This window comes from Malania oleifera, chromosome 7 (assembly GCF_029873635.1).
Source record: "Malania oleifera isolate guangnan ecotype guangnan chromosome 7, ASM2987363v1, whole genome shotgun sequence".
NCBI classification, from domain to species: domain Eukaryota; kingdom Viridiplantae; phylum Streptophyta; class Magnoliopsida; order Santalales; family Ximeniaceae; genus Malania; species Malania oleifera.
The window spans coordinates 108,623,341-108,647,361 of record NC_080423.1 but is presented as its reverse complement, the minus strand read 5'-3'; the positions used below and the strand labels follow the sequence as shown (position 1 = coordinate 108,647,361).

At 35.4% G+C, this 24,021-nt stretch overlaps 2 protein-coding genes across 4 annotated transcripts; both read left to right on the top strand.

The window, feature by feature from the left end:
* The first annotated feature begins 561 nt into the window (after positions 1-561).
* On the top strand, positions 562-15,074 carry LOC131160678 (protein NUCLEAR FUSION DEFECTIVE 4-like). The gene is made up of 3 exons (XM_058116536.1): positions 562-1,411; positions 13,020-13,951; positions 14,092-15,074. The coding sequence occupies exons 1-3, from the start codon at positions 1,070-1,072 to the stop codon at positions 14,573-14,575; spliced, it is 1,758 nt and encodes a 585-aa protein (XP_057972519.1). The 5' UTR covers positions 562-1,069; the 3' UTR covers positions 14,576-15,074.
* Positions 15,075-16,509: 1,435 nt separating this feature from the next.
* Positions 16,510-21,545, top strand: LOC131160677 (uncharacterized). Of its 3 annotated transcripts, XR_009138130.1 has the most exons (3): positions 16,530-16,731; positions 18,382-21,043; positions 21,155-21,545. XR_009138130.1 is itself a non-coding variant. In XM_058116535.1 (2 exons), exon 2 carries the CDS (start codon positions 18,503-18,505, stop codon positions 20,876-20,878), a length of 2,376 nt encoding a protein of 791 aa, XP_057972518.1. In that variant the 5' UTR covers positions 16,510-16,731; positions 18,391-18,502; the 3' UTR covers positions 20,879-21,545. The 3 variants fall into 3 exon arrangements, 2 of the variants coding, with proteins under 2 accessions (XP_057972518.1, XP_057972517.1); XM_058116535.1 differs by having other exon boundaries at positions 16,510-16,731; positions 18,391-21,545; XM_058116534.1 differs by having other exon boundaries at positions 16,510-16,731; positions 18,382-21,545.
* The last annotated feature ends 2,476 nt before the right edge of the window (positions 21,546-24,021 follow it).

Sequence of the window (24,021 nt, the reverse complement as noted above, 5' to 3'; positions counted from 1 at the left end):
TGAAATTCTTATTGAAAAAAGAAATATAAAATATATAGAATGCTAAGTAAATACAAGCGCTAATACGTCACAATTCATACATAAAGTTGGATTATGAAATTTTTTATAGTCAAAATTCATATAAAAATAAAGTCACACATTCGAGGCAGACATATATACTTTTAAGAGAATGCTATAAAGTAAAAGGATTTAGTTTAAAAAATTACATGCTCTAAAAATTTATTAAGATTAAATCAAAACAAAATGTGAGTTACACAATTTCCCATATTCAAATATTGAATTTTAAAAGACAAAAAAACTTAGTTGGTCCCAAGGTATACTTTTTTCTAGAACCAACAAAACATGTAGGGTTCCAACTCACTAGACCCTAGAGGCTATAAAAATTTTCTCAACCATGGTTGGACATTAAAATATATTTGATTCCATGAAAATCCCAAGTGGGTTTTGACAATTATTGATCCATGAGAATCACATGTCCATGTTCTAACATTTTGTGGACTCTTCATTTCTACATGCTCTTATCAGCTCACCTATAACTATGTCCATATTCTAACATTTTGTGGATTCAACATTTCTACATGTTCTTATCAGCTCACCTATAACTATGTCCATATTCTAACATTTTGTGGATTCTACATTTCTACATGTTCTTATCAGCTCAACTATGCCTATACCTTATTACCTCCTTATCACTTTGTCACATACTAGTTATACAGGGACTTGGCAAAGCATTCACATGAACAAGAGCGGCGCTTACAAGCTCTAAAGCAAGCAGGAATGTCCATGTTTGCGAGTTTAAATCTGCAGAGACGTATTTGAATTGTTTCCGTTTCATTGAATCCATTCCTGCACCTGTATGGGCGGCTGATTGGACCACGTGTTTATGCTATGTATCATATGTTCACCTGCCCCCTAAATTAAATTTGAAGTTTCGGAGCAAACGAGTGAAGAGAAGAGCACACGCTTTAGAATATTTCAGACCCAGGTAATGTAATCGCTCAATCTTCAAAATCAAGCGATACCCAGGATTCAATTCGTCGTCTCTGATCAGTAAAACCCAGTTGCAGAGATGGAGGTGGGGGGGTTTGGGGAAAAGATGAAGGGTTTGTTCAACAACAGGTGGCTGGTGCTGGTGGCGTCCATGTGGGTTCAGTCCTGTGCTGGGATTGGGTATTTGTTTGGGAGCATATCGCCTTATATAAAGAGGTCAATGGGGTATAACCAGAGGCAAGTGGCTATGTTGGGCGTGGCGAAGGACCTTGGGGATAGTGTTGGGTTCATAGCCGGAAGCTTGTGTGAGGTTTTGCCCATTTGGGGGGTTCTGCTCGTTGGTGTGGTGCATAACCTTGTTGGGTATGGTCTTGTTTGGCTCATTGTCACGGGAGTATTGCCTGCTTTGCCTTTGTGGGTGGTGAGCCTTCTACTCTCTCTCTCTTTCTCTCATGTGATGATGATAGTGTTCAAGTTGGGGTTAATATTTTATATTTATGGATTTTCCATTTCATTTCCATAAAAAATGATGGTTAATAATTATTGCTTTCAGGCATTAAGACTATGGTGAATTATGGAATTTGAGCAATGAATATAAGAGCGTTGGGATTTTGATATTGTTATATGAATTTACTTGCCAAAAAAAAAAAAAGGTATTGAGTGGGACTAGCTTAAGTAATACTATAAATTTGATTATGTGCTTCTTAAATGTGAACTTGTTATACCTTTGTGGGTGGTGAGTTTTATTCTCTCCCTTCTCTTTCTCATGACGATGGCAATTTTCTGGGTGTTTGCCATTCAATTTGGGGCTCATGCTTAATATATTTATGTGGAATGGCTTTCTAATTCCATTTTCATTTGCATGAAAATTGACCTTAGTCATGGAACTTAGAATTTGAACTATTGGTGTGAATTTGGACAAAATGCATGTAAAATTTGGTGTAAATTTGGACCAACTGCATGCAAAATTTGTATGAATTTGTACAAAATACAATACAAGATTGTATTCATCCAAATTCACACAAGTAGTAATACAAATCCAAGGCCTGAAATTCTTGCTGCCAAACACTGGGAGAGTATTCAATCTTTTCATGAATGCTCCATGCTACTTGGTGGAGTAGATAAGTCTCGTTTTTCTTTGTTGTTTCTGCTTTTCTGTCCCTGAGGGACGCTATTTTTCTACCTCCTCTGCTTTCTTTTCTTTTTAATAGAAGTCGCTGGTTATTCATCCAAAAGAAAAGCAGTACTATCAATAACTGTTTCTTTCACGCATTAAAAATATGGTGATCTGGAACTCTGAGTGATGAAGATTCTTCAGATGCATGTATTGAATTAATGTTCATTTATTTACATCGGTTTATTTTGCTTATTTGTCTTTTCATATTATTTCCCTTTTTTTTTCACCTTCTTAATTTTGCAACTGTTGTCAATATGATAATTTTGATGCATAAAAAAGGCTCATAAATCATATTTGGGATTGGGTTTCTGATATTGGTAAAAAACTCTGCTGGGATTTGTGGTGTATCCAACAAGAAAAAAACAATAGGATAAGGGGTAAACTAACAATGATTAAAGTCAAATTGAGAGAAGACCTACATGCGCGCTTGTGCACACATGCGCACACATATTTGTCTTTGCCATCTCAATTTTTCATTTTTCACAATTAATTTGTATTCCACGAACCACATGTCAGATGGGTTTTAGGCTTTGTGCCTTCCAAATTTGATACAGATTTTCTGGAAGGGCATCTACTTTCTCTGCAGGGCTCTTAGCTTCCATTTTGCTAATAAGAACTATTTTTTCTACCATTCCAAAAAAATTTCTTTATATCTGATTCATCCTGAGGTTTTGAAGACATTTAGCATATGAGTTATTCCTTGAGGGCATTACCACAGCAATCTTGAACCACTTCCAAATTTAAACTCGGAACACCATAGTTAGAATCTTATGGTTCACAATTCAAAATTTATGGTTCATATCAGTCCCACATCAAATCAATTCGAGTCTTATTGGAGAGTTATAAAACAACTGAATTGTTCTCAGATCTATCTATTCACCCTATGAATCTAAAGAATCAATATGATTTGACGATTCACACGATTCTGAACCTATAAGACCTAGGCAAACTCAGTGGTTTAAAGCCTCCCTAGGACAACCTCTCCTTATTGCTTCTTCACATGCTTGCCTTCCAATCCTTCTTTATGTCAGTTCTTTGCTAAAAACAAGGAGAAAACAGAACTATAAAATCTTTTGTTGTCTCACAAAACCATTCTCAACTCTTGGAGGAATATAACATTTTTGCCATTGAGAAATAGGGGAAGAAAATTGGTCAGCTGAGGTGGTACTCTCATACCATTAGGTTTTTAGGATATAAACCATCATTTTTAGTAGATTGTTCAATTATTATCAGTTTTTTTTTTTGTAAGTTGATTTTTATTTTGCTTTTTAATTAGATTATGCTAAAATATGTTTTTTGAATTGTTGATAAACACTAAAAGTTCTGTTTCCTATTATTTTTTTCTTGATTCCTTTCCTTAAACAGCATAAAGTTTAATTTTTTTATTAATTTTCTTGACTCCTTCCTTTACTTTTTCTTGTTTAGAGAAAGCATACAATGAAATGTGTTTTTTTTTTAATTATCAAAATTTAAATATATTTTACTATTTTGTATTTTGTTTTTTGTATGTATTTCGGTATATGCATGTCATTTGGAATCGATTTTTGAAAATTAACTGCATCTTATGGTTCAATTGGATTCTCGATTCATAATTCCTAAAGTTGATTCACGATTTCTCAAACCTTGATTTGACAACTATGCCAAATACTTTTTGTTTAGAGAAAGCTTACAATGAAATGTGATTTTTTTTATTGTTAAAATTAAATCTGTTTTATTATTTTGTATATTGTTTGTTGTATGTATTTTGGTATGTGCATGTCATTTGGAATCAATTTTGAAAATTTGCGCCGAATATTACAATTCAATTTGATTCCCAATTCATGATTCCTAAAGTTGGGATTTTGATTCACAATTTTTCGAACCTTGATTTGAAAATTATGCCAAATACCCCTAGCCTTAGAACAAGGAAGCCTGGATGGTTAGTGCTTTCCCCTGCCTCTTTGCTCATAAAACAGCAATCAACTAAAATCACCTCTTCCCCTTTGAGATTGTCCCCTGTTGGAATGACCTCTGCGGATGTTTCCCAAGCAAATGAAGCAACTTTTAAGGAAAAAAAATTGATGGAGAATTGTAAGATACTTCTAACCACTTCATAAAATGCTTTATGTTTACTAATCTTGGTCCTATACAGTTTATGCGGAAGAGGATGTGATGCTGTGATAGCCTGTCATTTTTCAGTTGTTTTTTTTTTTTCCCCTTAATGAGAAGGGCTCTATAATACTATAGCTAATGTATAGCTAATGTATTTGTGAGAAAAAAGCACGGTGTCTGTGTAAGTCAAATAATTGGGAGAAACCACAGGATTACTTTTGTGGGGAAGGATTTATGATATTTTATTTTCTCTGAAAATCATTGCCAATACTATAGATGGCTTGATTGCACATTTAAAATGTCTATGTGATTTTATTCTGTTTGGGCCAGCATCTATTTTTTTAAGATTTTGCATTTATGGATTGGAGGGTGGTCAGTCATTTGAGCTAGGTAATTTAGTTTCTTTTCTTGGATTTTAAACTTGAAATCGTTAAAAGTATTTATAGATATAGTGATTTATTTGTTTCTTTTCTTTGTAGACTTGAGTGGATAAAGCTAGATTGTTTCGATTTTTGACTTTTACTCTATGCTGAAGACTTCCAAATTTGGAACTCTATTTTTATGTTTAATATTTTGACAGTCTAGCAGAATAGGTTTATGGATCCAAAAGATTGACTTTTCTAACATTCAATTAAGATAGGTCAACTGAAAGTCAATGATTTCTACATTTTTATTGTTGCCCCTACAAACAAGATTGATCAAGGTTTTCAAGGCTAATAACATCAATAAGTTTCTGAGATACTTGTGGAAATTTAATAGAACACTCAAACTATAAGAAGCGATAAAGAAGTTAATAGCAAGAAACTCAAATAAATGAATGCAACTTGAACTAAAGTTCAATGCGCAAAGGGCCAAGGCTTAATTAAGAAATAACAACAACAACAAACCAAGCCATAAGTCCCACTAGTTGGGGTTAGTTACATGATTCCTTTTCCACCAACTCTCACGATCAAGAGCATTTTCCTTGGACATATTAAGATCTAAATCCTTCCTCTTCTCATTATCTCATTCCATATTATTTTAGGTCTATTCCTATCTCTTCTACTATTAACATTGACTAGCTCACTCCTCCTCATCAGTGCCCCATGGGGCCTACATTCACATGCCCAAACTGTCGAAGTTGCCCCTCCCTTTTCTTATCCTCTACTAGAGGTTGGTGCTATCCCTAACTTATTGTGAATATGTTCCTTCCTTAATTTGTCCTTTACTGTTTTGCCCTTCATCCAACTTAGCATTTGCATTTTGGCAATTTTTACTTTTTAGATATTTTATTTCTTAGTTACCCAACTTTCTGATCCATATAGCATGGTTGGTCTTACAGCTGACCCATAGAACTTTACTTTTAATTTTAGTGGGTATTCTATGTTCACACAGCACACCCAGAGCACTTCTACAAGGCAAGGGGCTATGCAGGAGCAGGTGATTGGATTCAAATCCTGCCATTCCCTGGTTCAATCCCCTAATAAAAAAAAAAAAAAAAAAAAAAACCTGAATTATACAAGTCCCTTCAGTTTCAATTTATTGCACTTTTCTTCCTAAAGTTTTAAGTTATAAAAATTTGATCCTTTAATTTTCAATTTTAGCTTTGTAGAGATCTCAAAACTTGCTTGAATATGAAACTTCAATGATCAAACTGACACAATTTGAACTTTATGGAGTGATGTGCAATTCAGTGAAATTTTATGAACTTGTAGTGTAATTTATTCCATAAAAATTAAAATACTAACATCAGTTTAAGACTGGACCCACCAGCCCGGATGTGGAATAATAACATGCAAGTTATTCGTGTATGCCACAAATGCCATTGACAATAAATGAGAGATCTCCACCTAGTCAGGCCTAATCACTTGAAAGCTTATATGGCCTACAAAATCCTCATATGTTAAAGAGGCTCAATCATTTGGGAAAATGTGTTGAAATGTGAACAAGGACAAGCCTTGGTCCAATAGTAAGAGTTTTACACCCAAACTTAGAGGCAGGGCTGCATGGTAAGGTTGTGTAGATCATGCTCACCCCATACCACCCGCCTGGCATGGGTGCCGCGTGCACTGGGCAATATTTATTTTTTTATTTTTGAAATGTGAACATAGTCAATTGTCTTTTACATTATCATTTCTGTCTCATACTGGTGTCGCATATAGGAACTAATTTTGGAAAGTGTGCCTGAGGCACCAGCTGTCATCCTTCACTTTTTCTTGATCCATTTTGACTAAAAATGAAACACAAAAAATAAATAGGGGGAGAAAAATAAAACAAAACTTGATTCTGAACCAAAATTCCCAAATTTTATGTGATGTTTCTATTTATTATCTTCCATTGTAAAAACAACATAACTTTTGAAAGAAAGAAGATTAGAATCACACCTGCATGATATAAGTAGTCTTCCTTCAGCTTGACCAACTACTGGCTTCTTCTGGAACTTTTTTCTTTCAAAGTTTCTGGTTTTGGAGGTTGTTCTGCAAGCTGTCAGAAAACCATATGAAGTGAGAAAAGCATGAAGGATCCTTATCATATTGACTTTTTGGAATAGGTAAGGTTGGATTGATGGTGCTTCCATGCGTATGGGGGAAGAGGGGGGATCACATGCTAACTAGTTTTGTTGTCTTTGAACCATCAACAGCTGCGTTCTCCAAAATCTGGGGCAAGTGGGACTTAGAAACCAAAGCAAAGACAATGTGCAAAGGAGAGGGTAGAGAAGACATAGACACACCAACCATTAGAATGGAACTCTTCACTAGGCCTCAAACTTTCTTATGGCCAAGCTGTAGTGAAAATCTTTCAGATGATCCCTATCATTTTCAGTGTTGGTATGCTATAAGCTTTACCAGAGATGCTTATAGAACCCACTATGAGTATATATAGGTAAACTTTTAGGTAAGGAATTGAACCTCACATGATTAACTGAAGCACTGTTATGAGGTGAGTATAATCTGCTAGATGTACTGGATGTATTGTGCAGGGGAAACCATGACTTGATTCTAGCTCTTGATAATTGATATGGAAGGTATGCTGCAACTACTTCTACATCTCTTAGATCAACAATTGTCACAACTGTATCTGCTAGTTTAGTTCCAAGTCTATATGGAAAATCAATTTTGTTGATGCATTCCTGTTGAGAGGTTTTATTTTTTAGTCTTAAAATTTATTATCCAACTATGGATGATTTTAAGGCCTCCAGTGCCTTTAATGAGAACTTTTTGTCATGTTCTTATCTCTAAAGTGTGGGAGAGGTGGTTCGGTCGAAGCCCCTCCAAGATCCTTGGTAAGAGGTAAGCTCAGGCTCCGTGGGGTAGGGGGTTGGTGGTGGTGTTGCTTTCATTCCTTGAAGAGGACAAGGTCACCCCCTTCATCAATATAAAAAATAAATAAAAAAAGGGCAGCCCGGTGCATAAAGCTCCCGCGTATGCGGGGTCCGGGGAAGGGGCGGACCACAATGGGTTTATAGTAGGCTGTTTCTATGCCTCGAACCCGTGACTTCTAGGTCACACAGCGACAACCTTACCGTTGCACCTAAGCTCCCCTTCATCAATGAAAAAAAAAGCAAGGTGTTTCTTGTGTCACTTTGGTATTCAACCAATATTTTCTTTAGACATGTCTCTCTAGAAGACGTGCAAGGGGATTGGATTTTTTTTTTTTTCTCTCTCAAGGATATCTTGTTCTCCTTGTTTTTGTTTTCTTCACTTTGTCATACTTTCTCTTTCCTTCATTAGTACCATATTTTGTTTATCCAAAAAAGAAAAAGAAAAGAAAAGAAAAGAATAGAATAGCAAAGAAAGAACTGAACACCAGAAAAATGTTTTGAATTCTCAACCCCCACTCCCATCCCTTGTAACGCCCGACCCTCTACGTGGGCCTAGAGTGCTACTAATCCATTCATATACCTGATAATCCACATACTAATATCATGTACGCAGCGGAAAACATAAATATAATCTCCACAAATATAATACCAGAGTTTACTATTCCTATCCATGATCCAAATTAACTATTCACCAGCTGTAATCACATATATACATGTCTCCAAAACATAATCTCCAAATACTAGTATTCGCAACTATTCATCAATTTGAAGACGTGAATACATAAAACATAAAACATAAAATATACATCTCAAAATTAACATAAAAATATACCCTTTTCTCTTTTTATTTCCCAAAAATACTATAAAACCTCAAGCTCTCTAAGCTCAATCTCGAGGAAATCTTGAAAAAAATAAATTCATATTCGGGTGAGACACATCTCAGTAAGGGAAGAAACAATATATTAAAACAGCGTGTGGCTAACATGAGTTTATATAACAATATAATATTTAACATTTGAAAATCGTTAACATAATTTCTGAAATCATTCTCTGAGCCTAACCAAACACATGCAAAAAAAAAATCCACGAGATTACCTAAGGATAGGGGTGATTACCTGCCCATACAAGTAGCACCCCTCTGCTCTGATACATTTGACAACCTGAAGGTCACTACTGAAGCATATCAGGATACTCACCTTACTCAATAAGCCCTCTAGTGTTAGATTGATCTCGTACTCACATAGTTCAAACAAAGATTTACCAGCAAAGACCCCAAGGATAGGAAAATCTACCCGCCCATACAAGTCCCTCTGCCCTAGTACGTTATGCAGCTACTGCCACATCTGAAGTTATTAGCGCATTCGCCTTTCTCAGCAAGCCCTCAAGCGAAGAGTACGCTCCGCCCATTCGTAACATGTTCTACGAGTATAGATACTTCTAATATCATAATACATTATTCTTTCTGTCATTATTCAATCATTCACCTATGTTCATGTTCATAACTTTAACATTTCATTTTATTTCACTTTAAGTGACTCTTTCCCATTTTACATTGTTCACATTTCACACTTCATTTTCGTTTCATTCATTTCCATTTTCATTTCATTTCATTACATACCCAGCATCTTTCAACTGTTTTACCCGACATCTTTCAGCCGTTTTACCTAGCATCTTTCAGCTCTTTTACCCAACATTTTTCAGCTATTTTACCCGACACCTTTCTGCTGTCTTACCCAGCATCTTTCAATTGTTTTACCCAGCATCTTTTAGCTGTTTTACATGGTTGCATTAACACTCACATGCAGCATATTTCATATCATATTTCATTCTTAATGCTTTACTTAGCCTGCATCTCATACATCTAACATATATTTGTACAAAACTTACATTTACTCATACCACACAATTTAGTAATAAAATTCATACATGTTCCTTATAAAATAAGTCAACCCACATTTAGCATTTAAATACTGCAAATGTAATTTCCATTTCATACATAATTATCCTGAAAATATTTCCTACTTTCATCAATTCATTTTCGCATATACGTATCTAATAAACAGCTCTAAACTCGAAAAAATATAATTTAAATGGTTGACATTTTAAACCCATACCGAAACATATACACGTATATATAACACAATTCATTTTCAATTAAATTTATAAAAATTCTGGTTTAATATATATTTTTCCCCTTACCTGGTTTCTTGAACTCCGCCAAGAGGGACCCTGAAAAATACTTGCGGCACTCACCCGAGCCCTGAATCAAAAATCCTAATTCCATCAAATTAACCTTAAATAAAATTTTATTTTAATATTTCTTAAGTCCATAAATTTCAAATAAATAATTATACCCTCAAATACAACCAATTTACCAAATTTCTCAAATCCCACTCTTGCTTTGGAGTGGGGCCTAGAAAACCCCAATTGAAAATTTACTCACGTCCAAATGACGACGATCACGACTAGGACCTCGTGGTGGTGCATGTTTGTCGATTTAACGGCAAATTTAAGGAGAAATTAAGGATTTAGAGGAAATATACCTTTCCCTAAGAGTGGTGCCTACACCGCTTCCATGATAAATTCATTATAGTAGAAACGTCGGTGGCGGAGTTAGGAACCCAGCGGTACCTTCGGTTTTTCGATTAGCCGAATATCCGCTGAGAAATTGAGAAGAGAAAGAGACGAAGACGGAGGAGTGGATGAAGAAGGAGAGAGTGAGAGAGGCTGAGACGCAAGAATGAGAGATTCAGCTTCTTTATCCTTTTCTTTTTTCTTTTTCTTTTTTACTTTATTATATATTATAACAATATCATATTATATTTTATATATATATATATATATATATATATAACCACCATTTTACTTAACTTAATTAATTGAATTTAATAATATTTAATTAACTAATTAATTAATTAATAATTACTCTTAACTTTTTTTTTCATACTATTTTTTTTATTTGTTTATTTAATATATTAATTTAATAATGTTTAGCTAATTAATTGATTAATAATTTTAATTAATTAAATTTTTTTTTAATTTTTTTTTCGGGTTATTACATCCCCTCCTCACCACAAAGGAATCCAAGAACAAATAGCAGTGAGTTGGCAACAGCTTTCCTAGGGTATTAATTACAAACTCGTTACATTTTTGGAGGATTTGTTCCCTGTTCATATGGTCGAGATGTAACGCCCTGTACCCGCCAAGCGAGGCCCGAGGTGTTATGTGTCCAAAAAATCCATCTTTGATACCATATTATTCATACACACAGCGAAAATAATAATAATACATTCTCAACAATAATGCCAGAGTACTATATATAATCCCAAAAAGAAGTATTCCCTAATTCATATTACACAACCAAAAAGATACTTCCATTTGTCCATATTACATACCAGCATTTAAAACATAAACCTATATATTCCAGTATCTCACATTAACTTACAACCACAATAACTAAACCCTGCCCCGGAGCTTGCTAAGCTCGATCACCAGAAGGACCTGAAAAGTTAATATATTGCTAGGGTGAGACACTTCTCAGTAAGGACGAATAAAGTATAACAGTGTGTCATATGAGTTTTAATGTATATATCCAAAATATAATTGTATGATAAACAATAACAACTAAACAGGTACAAGCAGACGGTACACACATATTTACCATAAAGCAAACCTCAATATTTGCATGCACATACAGGTAATAATGCATAAACACTTCATTTCACATGATGCCCAAATTCCTTCTCAACGCATGGTGCCCGATTACTTTTCAACACATGGTGCCCAGTGTACTAAGCATCCCTTCCCATCATTCTCATATGTACATCATGATAGAGTCCTAATATTACAATAGAGTCTCACAAATATATCACAACAGAGTCCCACAATTACAAAGCACAACCACTCATTTCTTAGTAATATACATATCACATCAACCAAACAGGCAAATACAGCATAGCCACAATATCCATTTCATTAATAAAAGTCAATCTCATGACACAATTTAAGGATTTAAATTGTACATTACAAAACTGAGTTAGTCAGCCCTACTTGCTTTGATTCTTTACATAATCTATAAGATAATCCAAACTAATATTCTAACTCAATCAATACGTTCAGAAAACTCACTACTTTAATCCTATGGTCTCGTATTCAAGTTTAATTGGCTAGTTTTGAAGGTAATAACCCAGAACCTAACCCTAAGCTCAAATACTCCTTTTTAAATGGTTGGAATTTGAAACAAAAGCCGTAAACATATACATATAAGTATAAACCTCTTTTTAACCGGTAGAAATTAGAAAAAACTGATATAATTTATTCCCCTTACCTGTTTACTGAGAGAGTTCCTACGACGCTCCTAAAGCCCACCCTACGGCGATACAGAGCCCAAAATCCTAAAACTACATTTTCCCCAGTTTAATCAACTCAAATCCCAGATTAGCAACCATTAAACATCCCCAAACCCATATACCCCATTTGACTAGTTACATGCTAGGCAGATAGTCCATTTCTACCCTTTCCTCAAATTTGGAGTGATGTCTGGAAAGACACCGTTCAGCAATCTGTTTCGCTAGACTTGTAGAGAATTTCCCACAGATTCTCGTGGTAACTTCTGATCGTTGAATCAGGTGACGAATGGCGAGAAATCGTAGAGAGAAGGGGTGGGGCCGCGGGTTAGAGAGAGAGAGAGATATTTTGATTTCTTAATCAAGAAGTAATTCCAAAGCTATTTATAGGCTGTTGACCCGGTCGCATTCGTCGACGAAATGGTGCCTTCGTCGACGAATTGCAAAAGGACATTCGTCAACGAAAGAAAGAGTTCGTCGACAAACCTTGATCCTGAATTTTCTTGTCGCTCGGTATTTCTTCGCCAACGATTCCTGAACTTCGTCGATGAACCACACAAGGGAATTCGTCGATGAAAACAAGGGATTCGTCGACGAATCCTGCTGCTTTGCCCCTTTAAATTTTTCTTCCTTCTTTTCTTATTTATTTCTCTTATTTTCTAGATTTGGGTTTCTGCACGAGAAGCCTCAGGCTACACCTCTTACCTCTTAATCTTGAAGATTGAGCATTGAAGAAAATAATTTTAATGATTTCTTTATTGTTATTGGATTGGCATAGCATGTAGATGTAAATGGATGCATTTTTATTTAATCCTACAATGCACAGCCATGTAGGACATTTCTCCCTATAGATGGTTATTGCTAATTCATATTTAACACAAAGCTGCATGCTTTCAGAAGCTTGCAAAAAATTTTCTGTCTTATTTTCTCCTCTAATGTTGAGCATAACATGTTCATGCTTGTTTCCTTGTGTGTAATTTAACTTCATTTGACAATTCACAACCTGTGAAATTTTGGCTGTCATTAAATAAGTTTATTCAATAATTAATGCGCAGGAGCTTTAAATAATTCATTATCATATCATCTTGAATTTTAACTGGATTATGTCTTGCAGCTGTGCATTTGTATATTTGTGGGAACAAATGGTGAGACCTACTTCAACACTGGATCTCTGGTGTCCTGCGTGCAGAACTTCCCAAAAAGCCGAGGGCCTGTTGTTGGTATCCTGAAGGGCTTTGCTGGGTTGAGTGGTGCAATTTTGACTCAGATTTATGCAATGATCAATACCCCTGACAAAGCAGTGCTGATTTTCATGTTTGCGGTTGGCCCATCAATGGTAGTTATTTCTCTAATGTTCATTGTTAGACCTGTGGGAGGTCACCGACAAGTTAGGCCATCTGACGATTCAAGCTTTTTATTTATTTATACCATTTGCCTTATTCTAGCAGCCTACTTGCTGGGGGTTTTGTTGCTTGAGGATCTCATTGATTTAAACCAAAACCTTGTCACATTGTTCACAGTTCTATTAATCATTTTCATTTTGCTTCCAGTTATCATTCCCATTCTATTGGTTTTCTTCTTGGAACCAAAGCCTCTGGTTGAGGAGAGCCTTCTTCTTAAGCTTCAGAATCAAGAATTAGGTACATCTGAGAAGGATGCAAATGAGGTCATTCTTAGCGAAGTTGAAGATGAGAAACCCACAGACGTAGACTCACTTCCTGCATCAGAAAGGAAAAAACGAATTGCTCAGTTGCAAACTAAACTTTTTCAAGCAGCTGCAGAAGGAGCAGTAAGAGTCAAGCGGAGAAAAGGACCTCGCAGGGGGGAAGATTTCACCCTAATGCAGGCATTAATAAAGGCAGATTTTTGGCTTATATTTCTCTCCCTTGTGCTGGCTTCTGGGTCAGGTTTGACGGTTATCGATAACCTGGGTCAAATATGTCAATCCCTGGGGTATGCCAACACAAATATATATGTATCCATGATCAGCATTTGGAATTTTCTTGGCCGTGTTGGCGGCGGCTACTTCTCTGAGATCATCATAAGGTGTAGTTCACTTTCTTCATGAGCCACAGCTTTGGTCTCTTTATTTATTTATTTATATATCCTTATTTTGGGATGTAATTTAGACAACATTCTCACACTTTTTCTTTTTCTTTTTTTCATTTTCTTATTTTTGATACCAGAAATTATAGCTATCCTAGACCAGTGGCAATGGCTGTGGTTCAGGTCATAATGGCAATTGGATTCTTCTACTATGCTATGGGCTGGCCAGGGCAAATTTATGTTGTGACCGTTTTGACAGGACTCGGATATGGAGCTCATTGGGCAATTGTTCCAGCAGCAGCTTCTGAGCTTTTTGGCTTGAAAAGTTTTGGCGCGCTCTATAACTTCCTTACACTGGCAAGTCCTGTTGGTTCTCTATTATTCTCCGGCGTCATTGCTAGTGGCATATATGATTATTATGCGGCAAAACAAGCTGGCCTCCTTCAACCAAATTTGACTACTCTTGTGGGGGATGAATCTCTTTCTTGTGATGGTTCCATATGCTACTCCCTCACTTGCTGGATCCTCTCAGGACTCTGCATTATTGCAGTTGTAATGAGTTCGATTGTTGTTTTTAGGACGAAGAGTGTCTATGCACAGCTCTATGGAAAGTCTCGCACTTGAGTTGCATGGGGAACAATCACAAAAAGGTTGTTTTCAGTTGTAGTTTGCTCAAAAACCTGCTTACCATTCAGAAGATGGCGTCACAGCTTCCATTGCCATCAACAAAGGGCAGTATTTATATTGGTATATGTAAACTTTGGAGCTCATGGATAGACCAATTATGGTTGGATTTGTCTGGTCTCTTGTTTTCAGTTGCAGTTTGCCTAAAAATTCCCTTACCATTCAGAAGATGGCTTCTTGGCTTCCATTACCATCAACAAAGGGCAGTATCTATATTTGTATCTGTAAACTTTGGAGCTGATGGATACTCAAATCATGGTTGGATTTGTCTGATCTCATGTTTTGGACCTTCTCTTCTTCTTTTGGGATAGGCCTCTTCTCAAACCCATTAGTTCTTTTTTCTTCCCTATGGGTTACTTTCACCCACAAATTCTTCTTTAATCATTGTCTGCAACTCAGCTCTATACAAATATAATGAAAAAGTGAACATTTTTTAAAACATTGATTTATTTATAGGCTGCCTTCTGGTTTGGTTGTTACATTTATCCACAGCATTACTCTCCCTCATTGCCCCAATTACTAACTAAAGTTTTCTTCTGATCCTACACGAGATCATTCATCCCCTTTAAGGGTGAGCATAAATGTTTATACAGAACATATTATGAGTCCTGTGAACATTTTGGCAGTGGTTTTGCAAGCCCTGCAACCATGGTATTGTGGATTTGTTCAAATGCATCTACATGTTTTTGACTTTTGGCATTTAAAATCAAGAAATGAAGGAGTATGAAGGTTTTCGAATGCAAACTGAAAGGCGTCCATAGAACTCTACCATTTATTTAATGGGTCCCGTGACATTTCACCGCCATACAATCAGTGGGTCCCACACAAGGTCCACCACTAACCATGCATGGGACCCACTAAATAAACTATGGCGATACACTCGATACATCGCTAAATGACAATAGTCACCTGTTTTTTGCTCTGGCAGTGGGCACTTGGCAGGGTGTTTTTATGGTGGTTTATTTTCTACCACAACCTTTAATTTAGGCCAGTGCATAATCTACATTGTTGCCAAAATAGCCATTTCTCAGTTGAACAGTGGTAGAGATCAGAGAAGGTTTTGAGGAAATGCACTTAATGATTATATGACCAGGTACCAAGCCATCGTTCTCACACGTTGGAATGTCCTCCAATGGAATTGACACCCTTTGTGTAACTCTCTTCTCTTCTATCACATTTTGGAATGGACTACACAAGAAGAGAAAGAGGAGAAATGCAAGGAGAGAAGATTTTCCATTTTGCTATCAGCAAAAAGGTAGAATTTAAGTTCTAGAATTCCCAGAGAATTCCTTTTCCCATGGAACATAACCATATAAGGTAACTTATGATGGAATCCCATTCCAAGTTAAACAAGGCAGGTAACCATGCTTAGGATATTATCCTTAGGTCAAGTCAAAGGAAGCAAAAACCCAAGCTGTTTTGGCTTGTTGTTTGCACATTAAGGACTTTAACTCTTGTGAAGCTTTACATTCACAAAGGGTGTCTTAAAAAAAGGATTTTTAAATAAAAAAATATTTTTCTTTTGCAAAAAATTGTAAATACTGATTAAAAATTGAAAATTTTTGCCACTACAGCCAAAAAAATTATTACAAAATTTAATTTCCAAAAATGTGATTGGGCAGATTTATTTGATTTTGCACTCAAAAAATGGCCCACATTTTATAGATTAAACCCATTTCAAATTTTACAAAAAAGAAAAAAAGAGAGGTCAAAAAAATTTTGAATTATGGTTTTCAGAAAAATCCACCCACTAATTAAATTTTCCATATTTAGCTAACCACACCACAATATTCAGCATTGTTAACCAGAGTTAAAAAATAACCATGGTTAGGGTTTTACCCTATACAAAAAGATAGGTTATGCCCTAAAAAAATACTTAAAATACAGAAAACCAGGGCTGCTTTTTTTTTTTTTTTATTTATACCATGCCATATATATTTAATTTTCTTCAGAATTTGATTTAGGTTTCGAGGGATTTTCACAAAAAGGATCCCGTTTGGGAGATGTTTGATGACCTCGGTCGTAAAGCAGGGCAAACTCAAATTCTCATGCAAATTTATCAGTGCTGTCTCTGCGATTCACATTCTCGGAAATAGGTAATTTTTCGTGTCTTTCTTTCTGCTCAGTTCGGAATATGAATTTTCGGGTTTATTATATTGTTGTAGATTGTTTATTTACTGAGAATATTGACGTTTTAAGGTTATGAGGATTTCAGTCAAATCGCAGAATTTGAGTACTTGGAACGTGAAATCTGCACTGTTTTGTTCAAAATCTCAGCTCTTTTAGATCCATGGTGAAGGGTTTTGTTTGATTTGAATGTTTGAAGTTAATCTGTGTAGTGGGTATCTGTGACTCTTCGTCTGCCTCAAATTTGAATGAGGGATGATACTCTTTTCGACCATGTTTTTTTTCATTGCAGTATCTGATAAAGGAAATTTTTCTAGAGCTGAGATCTTTAGGTTTTTATGTTATCAGTTACTGTTGTTTGTTTCATGCTCCTTGTAATTTGGCACGAATGATCAACTTTGGGAGCACTTTGTTGATGTTTGTGGAACTTTTCATTGTCAATTCTATTCTGGTTTTTTTTTTTTTTTTTTTAAAAAAATTGTTGATTACTTTCGTGGGTTTTTCAGTGCAGTCATTTGGAGGACTTTCAGATCAAAGTTGATCAAAAGTTTGGAGTTACAGGATTTGAAGAAACATTAACCCGTGTTTGTCGGTTTTTCATAATTTACTTGCAAATTTTCATCATTCATGACCTTACCATTTAGCACTAGCCTCATGATTTTGCATGAATGATTAGCTTCTGCGAGCACTGTATTTATGTGCAAGTTTTTATTGTCAATTATATTCTGCCGTTTAAAATTTTGGTGCTTAAAATTGTTGAGTTTTGAATGTTGATTTGTGGATTCTTTTTCAGTTCAGTCATTAATAAGATTTTCTGATCAGAAGTGTTCAAATATTTACAGTTGCTTGATTTGAAGAAGCATTAACTAGTGTTTGTCGGTTGCTCATAATTTACTTGTAATATTTCATCATTCATGACGTTCCCATTTGACTCTTGCCTCGTAATTTGGCATGAATGATCAGCTGCGGGAAATCGGTTCTTGTTTTAATTAAATTGTCCATTCTATTGTGCTATTTTAAATTTTCACTTTTTCAGTGCATCAAGTTGTTGAATTTTGTGTTTTTTTTTTTTTTTTTTGCGGGTTTTTGCTTCGGTCATTAAGAGTGCTTCAGATTATATGTGTTCAAATGTTTGGAGTTACTTGATTTGAAAAAGCATTAACTCTTATTTGTCGTATACTCATAATTTTCTCACAATTTTTCATCATCAGGACCTTACCGTTTTGCACTAACCTTGTAATTTTGCACAAATGGTCAGCTCTGGGAGTGCTGTATTACATTTGTCAACTTTTAATTGTCGATTCTGTTCTGTTACTTAAATTTTGGTTCTAGAAACTGTTGAAATTCGTGTTTTCTTTTGTCGTTTTTCGGTTCAATCACCAAGAAGGCTTTTGGATCAAGTGCACAAAAGTTTGGGGTTGCTTGTTTTGAAGAAGCATTAACTCGTATTTGTCGGTTACTCATAATTTTCCATTCATTACCTTGCCATTTGTCGCTAACCTCGCTTGCTTTGTTTATTTCCACGTTGCTGGAAAAGTTTTCTTATTTTGGTAATTTTTTTTTTTTATGGACTTGACTGCTTCGCTGCTAAAGTTATTTTTATTCTATGTTGCATGCAGGAATTGCAGATTGTAGAACCGGATGTTGGTGGTTGACTTCTTGCTTATATGTTGGTTACCTGTTGTCAAAAAAAAAGATACTGTTAGCTGTTAGAAGGAGAGAGCAGCAAACATAGTGAAGATGGAGTGTAATAAAGATGAAGCCATCAGGGCTAAGGATATTGCAATGAAGAAGATGACAGAGAAGGACATTGCTGGAGCAAAAAAATTTGCTTTGAAGGCCCAAAGCTTGTATGCTGACCTTGAGGGTCTTCCTCAATTACTGGCAACACTTGATGTGTACGCCTCAGCTGAGAAGAAAATTAATGGTGAGATTGATTGGTATGGGGTCCTCAATGTAGATCCCTATTCTGACGATGATACGATAAGGAAACAATACAGGAAGCTGGCTCTCACTCTTCATCCTGATAAAAACAAATTGATCGGGGCTGATGGCGCATTTAAAATTTTATCAGAGGCTTGGAGTTTGTTGTCCGATAAAGCCAAAAGAAGTGCATATAACATGAGGCGGAGGGATTTATATCAGAAAATTCCTACTGGGAATTCATCAGTGCCAGCCGGTAGGAATGGTTTCCATAATTTCACCAATGGTTCTAATTTGAACACAAGGGATCAAAAGAGTGCTGCTCATCCAAAGCCCACTCCGGCGGTTCCCCGTCCATCAAAACCAAATACATTTTGGACCGTATGCAATCGCTGCAAAATGCAGTATGAATATCTTATAAATTATCTCAACCACACTCTTCTTTGCCCTAATTGCCATGAGCCCTTTTTGGCCGTAGAGACGCCACCCCCACCTTTAAATGGACGCAAGTCATCCACTCCTTGGACTACATACCAGCAACGGCAGAATTCAAGCTCCCATGTGACAAACCGGAACTCTGAAACTCCAAGAATGAAACAGGCTGCTGCCCCAAGTGCAGGAGGAACAGGGTTTTCTGGTTTTGACTCATTTAATCGGGCAAATTTTCAGTCAGATTCTATTTCTAAATCAGGTGGAGGTGGAAGTGCACCGGCCTCCACTTCCTCAGCTGCTCAAGCTGTTCAGCCAGCCTATGAGAAATTGAAGAGAGAGCGTGAGGAAGCACGGATAACTGGTTCTACTGTATTGGGAGGAGAAAGGCGAATGAAGAAAAGGCGTATGGATGAAAATGCAATGCATGGTATTGGAAGAGAGATGCCAAATCAAATGGGCATGAGACATGGAGTGGTTGGCATGGGAAGTGTGCCTGCTTCTCAAAAGAGCAGTTCTGAAACTGCAAGGATCAATGTTCCTGGAAGTGCCAGGTCTATTACTACAAAGGAGCTGTCACAGCCAGAGGTTCGTAAAATGCTGATAGAGAAGGCTAGGACGGAAATTCGCAAGAAGCTGAATGAATGGAGCACAGCTGCTGCACGAAAGAATTCATGTAAAGAGGAGAAAGAGAGGGAGAAAGGGAAACAAGAAGCTACTATAAATGGTGTAAAAAATGGTGCAAACAAGCATAGGCAGCTTGGTGTTGCTGAGAATAAAGTGCATGCTAAGAAGTCTTCTCCTGCCATTGCTGGTGTTGATTCTGATTCAAAGGGTACTGAAACTGTAGCAATGAATGTTCCAGATCCAGACTTTCATGATTTTGACAAGGATCGTACTGAAAAGTCATTCAGTGGTAACCAGGTTTGGGCTGCTTATGATGATGATGATGGGATGCCTCGTTATTATGCTATGATTCATGGTGTTGTTTCTCGTAAACCATTCAAGATGCGAATTAGTTGGCTTAATTCCAAAAGCAACAATGAGCTGGCCCCAATAAACTGGATTGGATCTGGTTTTCCCAAAACTAGTGGAGATTTTAGGATCGGCAAGCATGAAATTAACAACTCTCTTAATTCTTTCTCTCACATGGTTAAATGGGCAAAAGGAGCGAGGGGGGTCATTCAAATATATCCCAGTAAGGGAGATGTTTGGGCTCTTTATAGGAATTGGTCCCCTGATTGGAATGAACTCACCCCTGATGAGGTGATTCATAAATATGACATGGTGGAAGTGCTTGAAGATTATACTGAGGAGCTAGGTGTGACTGTCACTCCATTGGTTAAAGTTGCTGGTTTTAGGACAGTATTTCACCGGCATTTGGACCCGAAGCAAGTCAAGACAATTCCAAAAGAAGAGTTGTTTCGGTTCTCTCATCAGGTTCCATCATACTTTCTTACAGGTCAAGAGGCTCAAAATGTTCCCACAGGTTGCCGGGAGCTTGACCCAGCATCCACACCTTTAGAACTTCTTCAGGTACTGACAGAAGGTAAGGATGAAGAGATGGTGAAGAATGCAGAAAAACCTAAGAATGATATGTTGACAGATCCTAAAGAAACACCCAATGAGAAAGGGTTGATGGAAGATGCTGTGAAGTTTGGGGCAAAAATGATGATGATGAATATGAAGGAAACTGAAGTCAAAGATATGCTGGAAATTGCTGAAGGGACTCTAGGAAGAAATATGGATGGACGTGGGTGCTGACTTCTGAGTGTAATTCCAGATCTTTCTTTTTGAGGACCTTATGAGATTGACTCATATGGAAGAAATTTATTTTGCAGCTGTTTTCTGTTTGACTGCTTAGAGGAATCAGAGAAAAAGAGTAGGAAAATTTGGAAACACATGATGACCTGTTTGACCTAAGAAGTCGTAAGACTCCCAAGTCGTCTCTTATTTGCTCGCGTTTTCTTATAATTGAAGAACTCATTTTGTGTGATGATACTGAATCTGATCCAGCCATCTTCATTTTGTTCTGTATAGTGCTGGGTGTCGAGACCATTGTAGTTCTCACAGGAGTTCTTGGGATGCCAGTGAAGTCTCTGTATCGGCAACCTGAAGACAACTTGGAAGGTGATCTTGCATGGCTTACATGGTGTTTCCATGGGGCTTAACTGCTCTATCTCCATTAGGCTAAAACTCATGATCAACTTCTGTCCTCCATTGGCTTTTTTTGACTTTCTCATTTCCTTTTACATTTCCTAAAGCTTGCAAAAGGACCCTTGGCACAAAATAGCCAAATTTATTTACCTTGGGAATGCATGTTTGGGATATGCTTCACCCTGCTTTGCTCTTGATTTCTTGTTCAGTCATATTACATTAAACTTTGGGAAGAAATTTCAGCTTATATACATATTGTTTCCTTTTTAAAGCATTTGGATGCATGCATGTACTAGTTCATGCCCTGTTTACTTTTTTTTGAAGGGTTATGAGTAAACGTGCTGTTGTGGTGTGAAAAATCCAACTCTCGTAAATTTTCTATAGTTGTACAACTTGCCTGGTATGGTTGTCAGATTATAGAAGGCAGGAACAAAAATTGGAATTCACTGCAAATTTGGTACTTAGGAATAGAATGGAGTCCTTTCCATTCAAATTTTCATTTTATTCCTTTCCAAACTCATTCGTCAATGATATATCCATTTCTGCCCCATATGGTTATGCTGGAACTGTTCCGTGGATGGAAACTTGTCTGCATGATAAATTTTTCCAGATTTTAAAGCTTGCCTGCATGGTTCCTGAAATGAAGGAAGCAAGCAACTGGTATCTTCCAGTGCTACATGAGATTTTTCAGTGGGTGGAGTTTGTTTGTTTGTTTCCCTAGAATGTGGCAGAAAATCTGCATGATTTTGTGTGTAAAAGTTTTTAAAGTGATCTGAGCATCCTTCCAGTAACGTATTAGGTTGTGCTTTTTTGCATGCAGTTTCTGCATGAGTAGCAACAAAGTTTTTAACGCTTGAGCCTCTTTTTTGCTTCACGAGTACTATCATCATCAAGTCACATGGAATAGCTGGTTGTTCATTAATTTGTGTTGATTTTGCTTTAATAGTTTCCAAACCATTGCATGCACAATCACTTTCATATATTGCTTTTGCTTATTATGCACAATAACTCTATAATGCTTTTTGCTTATTTATTTCTCAAGTTTTTTCTTCCTTTTCCAAGGGTGAATTTCTAAGGTATAAAATGAATTATAAAATGGGTTTCCTTCTTGAGAAGAAAATAATGCTCTTCTATTGTATGGTAGGTTTTTCATTTATAATTTTATTTTTTTGGGTAGGAAAATGATATTGCAGTGGTAACACAATGTTTTATTGCAACGATTTCAAATTTAATAAAGTGATAAAGCATTAATATTCATTTCTCTATGTGGAAAAACCCTATTTAAAATTTTTGTAAATAGAGATGAATAAAAAATCTTTTTGACATTTTAAAGTTTGAAATTGACAGTAAATGCCATATTTGCAAGGGTTAAGATCATAAATTTTATTAACTTTTCTTTTTAGTTTACAATTTAAATCACAAACTTTAATTCAATGCCAAGAAATTCAATACGTCGAGCTATCATATTAATGTCAATATTTATAAAATGTTTTTTTGGATAATTTTGTTATGGCATCACAAATCTCTTTAAACCCATTTATCCAATTAAAGTCGGATTATTTATTATAATTGTTGTACTTTTTACTTTTTTTTAAATTAAAAACTCATGAGTTTTTAATAAATTGTACACAATTTTTTAAAAAATTGATAGTTTGTATATATTAATTGATATTTTTAAAAAGAAAAATTCTTGAAATATTAATTGATATTTTTTATACATTCAGAGGAATAGTTTTTGTGTTAAATAACTATTCGGTAATTTACAAATTAATCAATTATTTCAAACGTTCTTTAATGATAGTTAATTTGATGTTTAGAAAAATAAATTAACTTAATGCGTTTAAATTTATCCATATAAATGAATTTGATAAATGATTTAAAAACATTCATGATAATATAAATTTTTGTTTATAAATTTTTTATCTTGATTTAGAAGCCTAAATTGGCGTGTGAAAGAACATTTATAATAAGATAATGGAGACACTATTTTTTTTCATAATGCTTTTTATATTAATAAAAAGGGGTCATTTTCTAATTGAAAAAAAGGACAATGTAAAATATCAATTAATGTAAGAGCAAAGTATTAAAAAAATATTTATAGTTGATAAAAATTTAAAAATTAATTCAACATGCCCTCTACTATAATTATTTGATAAATTTTATTTTTAAAGAATAACAAAAAGAAATTACATATAATTTAAGATTAACTTAGCAGCCTTATATATTCGATGATTTTTTAACCAAATAAACATTAGTGTAATGAGTCCTAACATGCAAAAAATTAGTAGGTATTTTTATGTCGAGTTACGGTTAATAAAATGATTAGTTATTATTAAAAAAATTAAAAGTATAACTTTAGTCCCTTTTATTATAAATATTTATTGTTCAACAATTAGGAAGTATCTTTCAGAACTTATATCTTCTCTCTTTTCCATTTTAATGTTATCGTAAACGATATTCCTTTCTAATAATCTATTGGTTTCGCATTTTCCAACCTTCTTCAATTTTCTTTTTTCTTTTTTCTTTTATTTTTCCCATCGTGACTTATTTACATAATATTTCTTTCTCCTTTCGTCTTACCCTTGTTTTTACTTATTTCCTCCTTTAAACTCTATTTGAAACTCAAAAAATATTAGAAAAATGATAGGAAAATATTAAACAATCCATATTTTCATATTTTGTTATCAAGAAAAATAAGAAAGAAAATAAAAACATACCAAATTTATAAACAAAATATTGATTATACACAT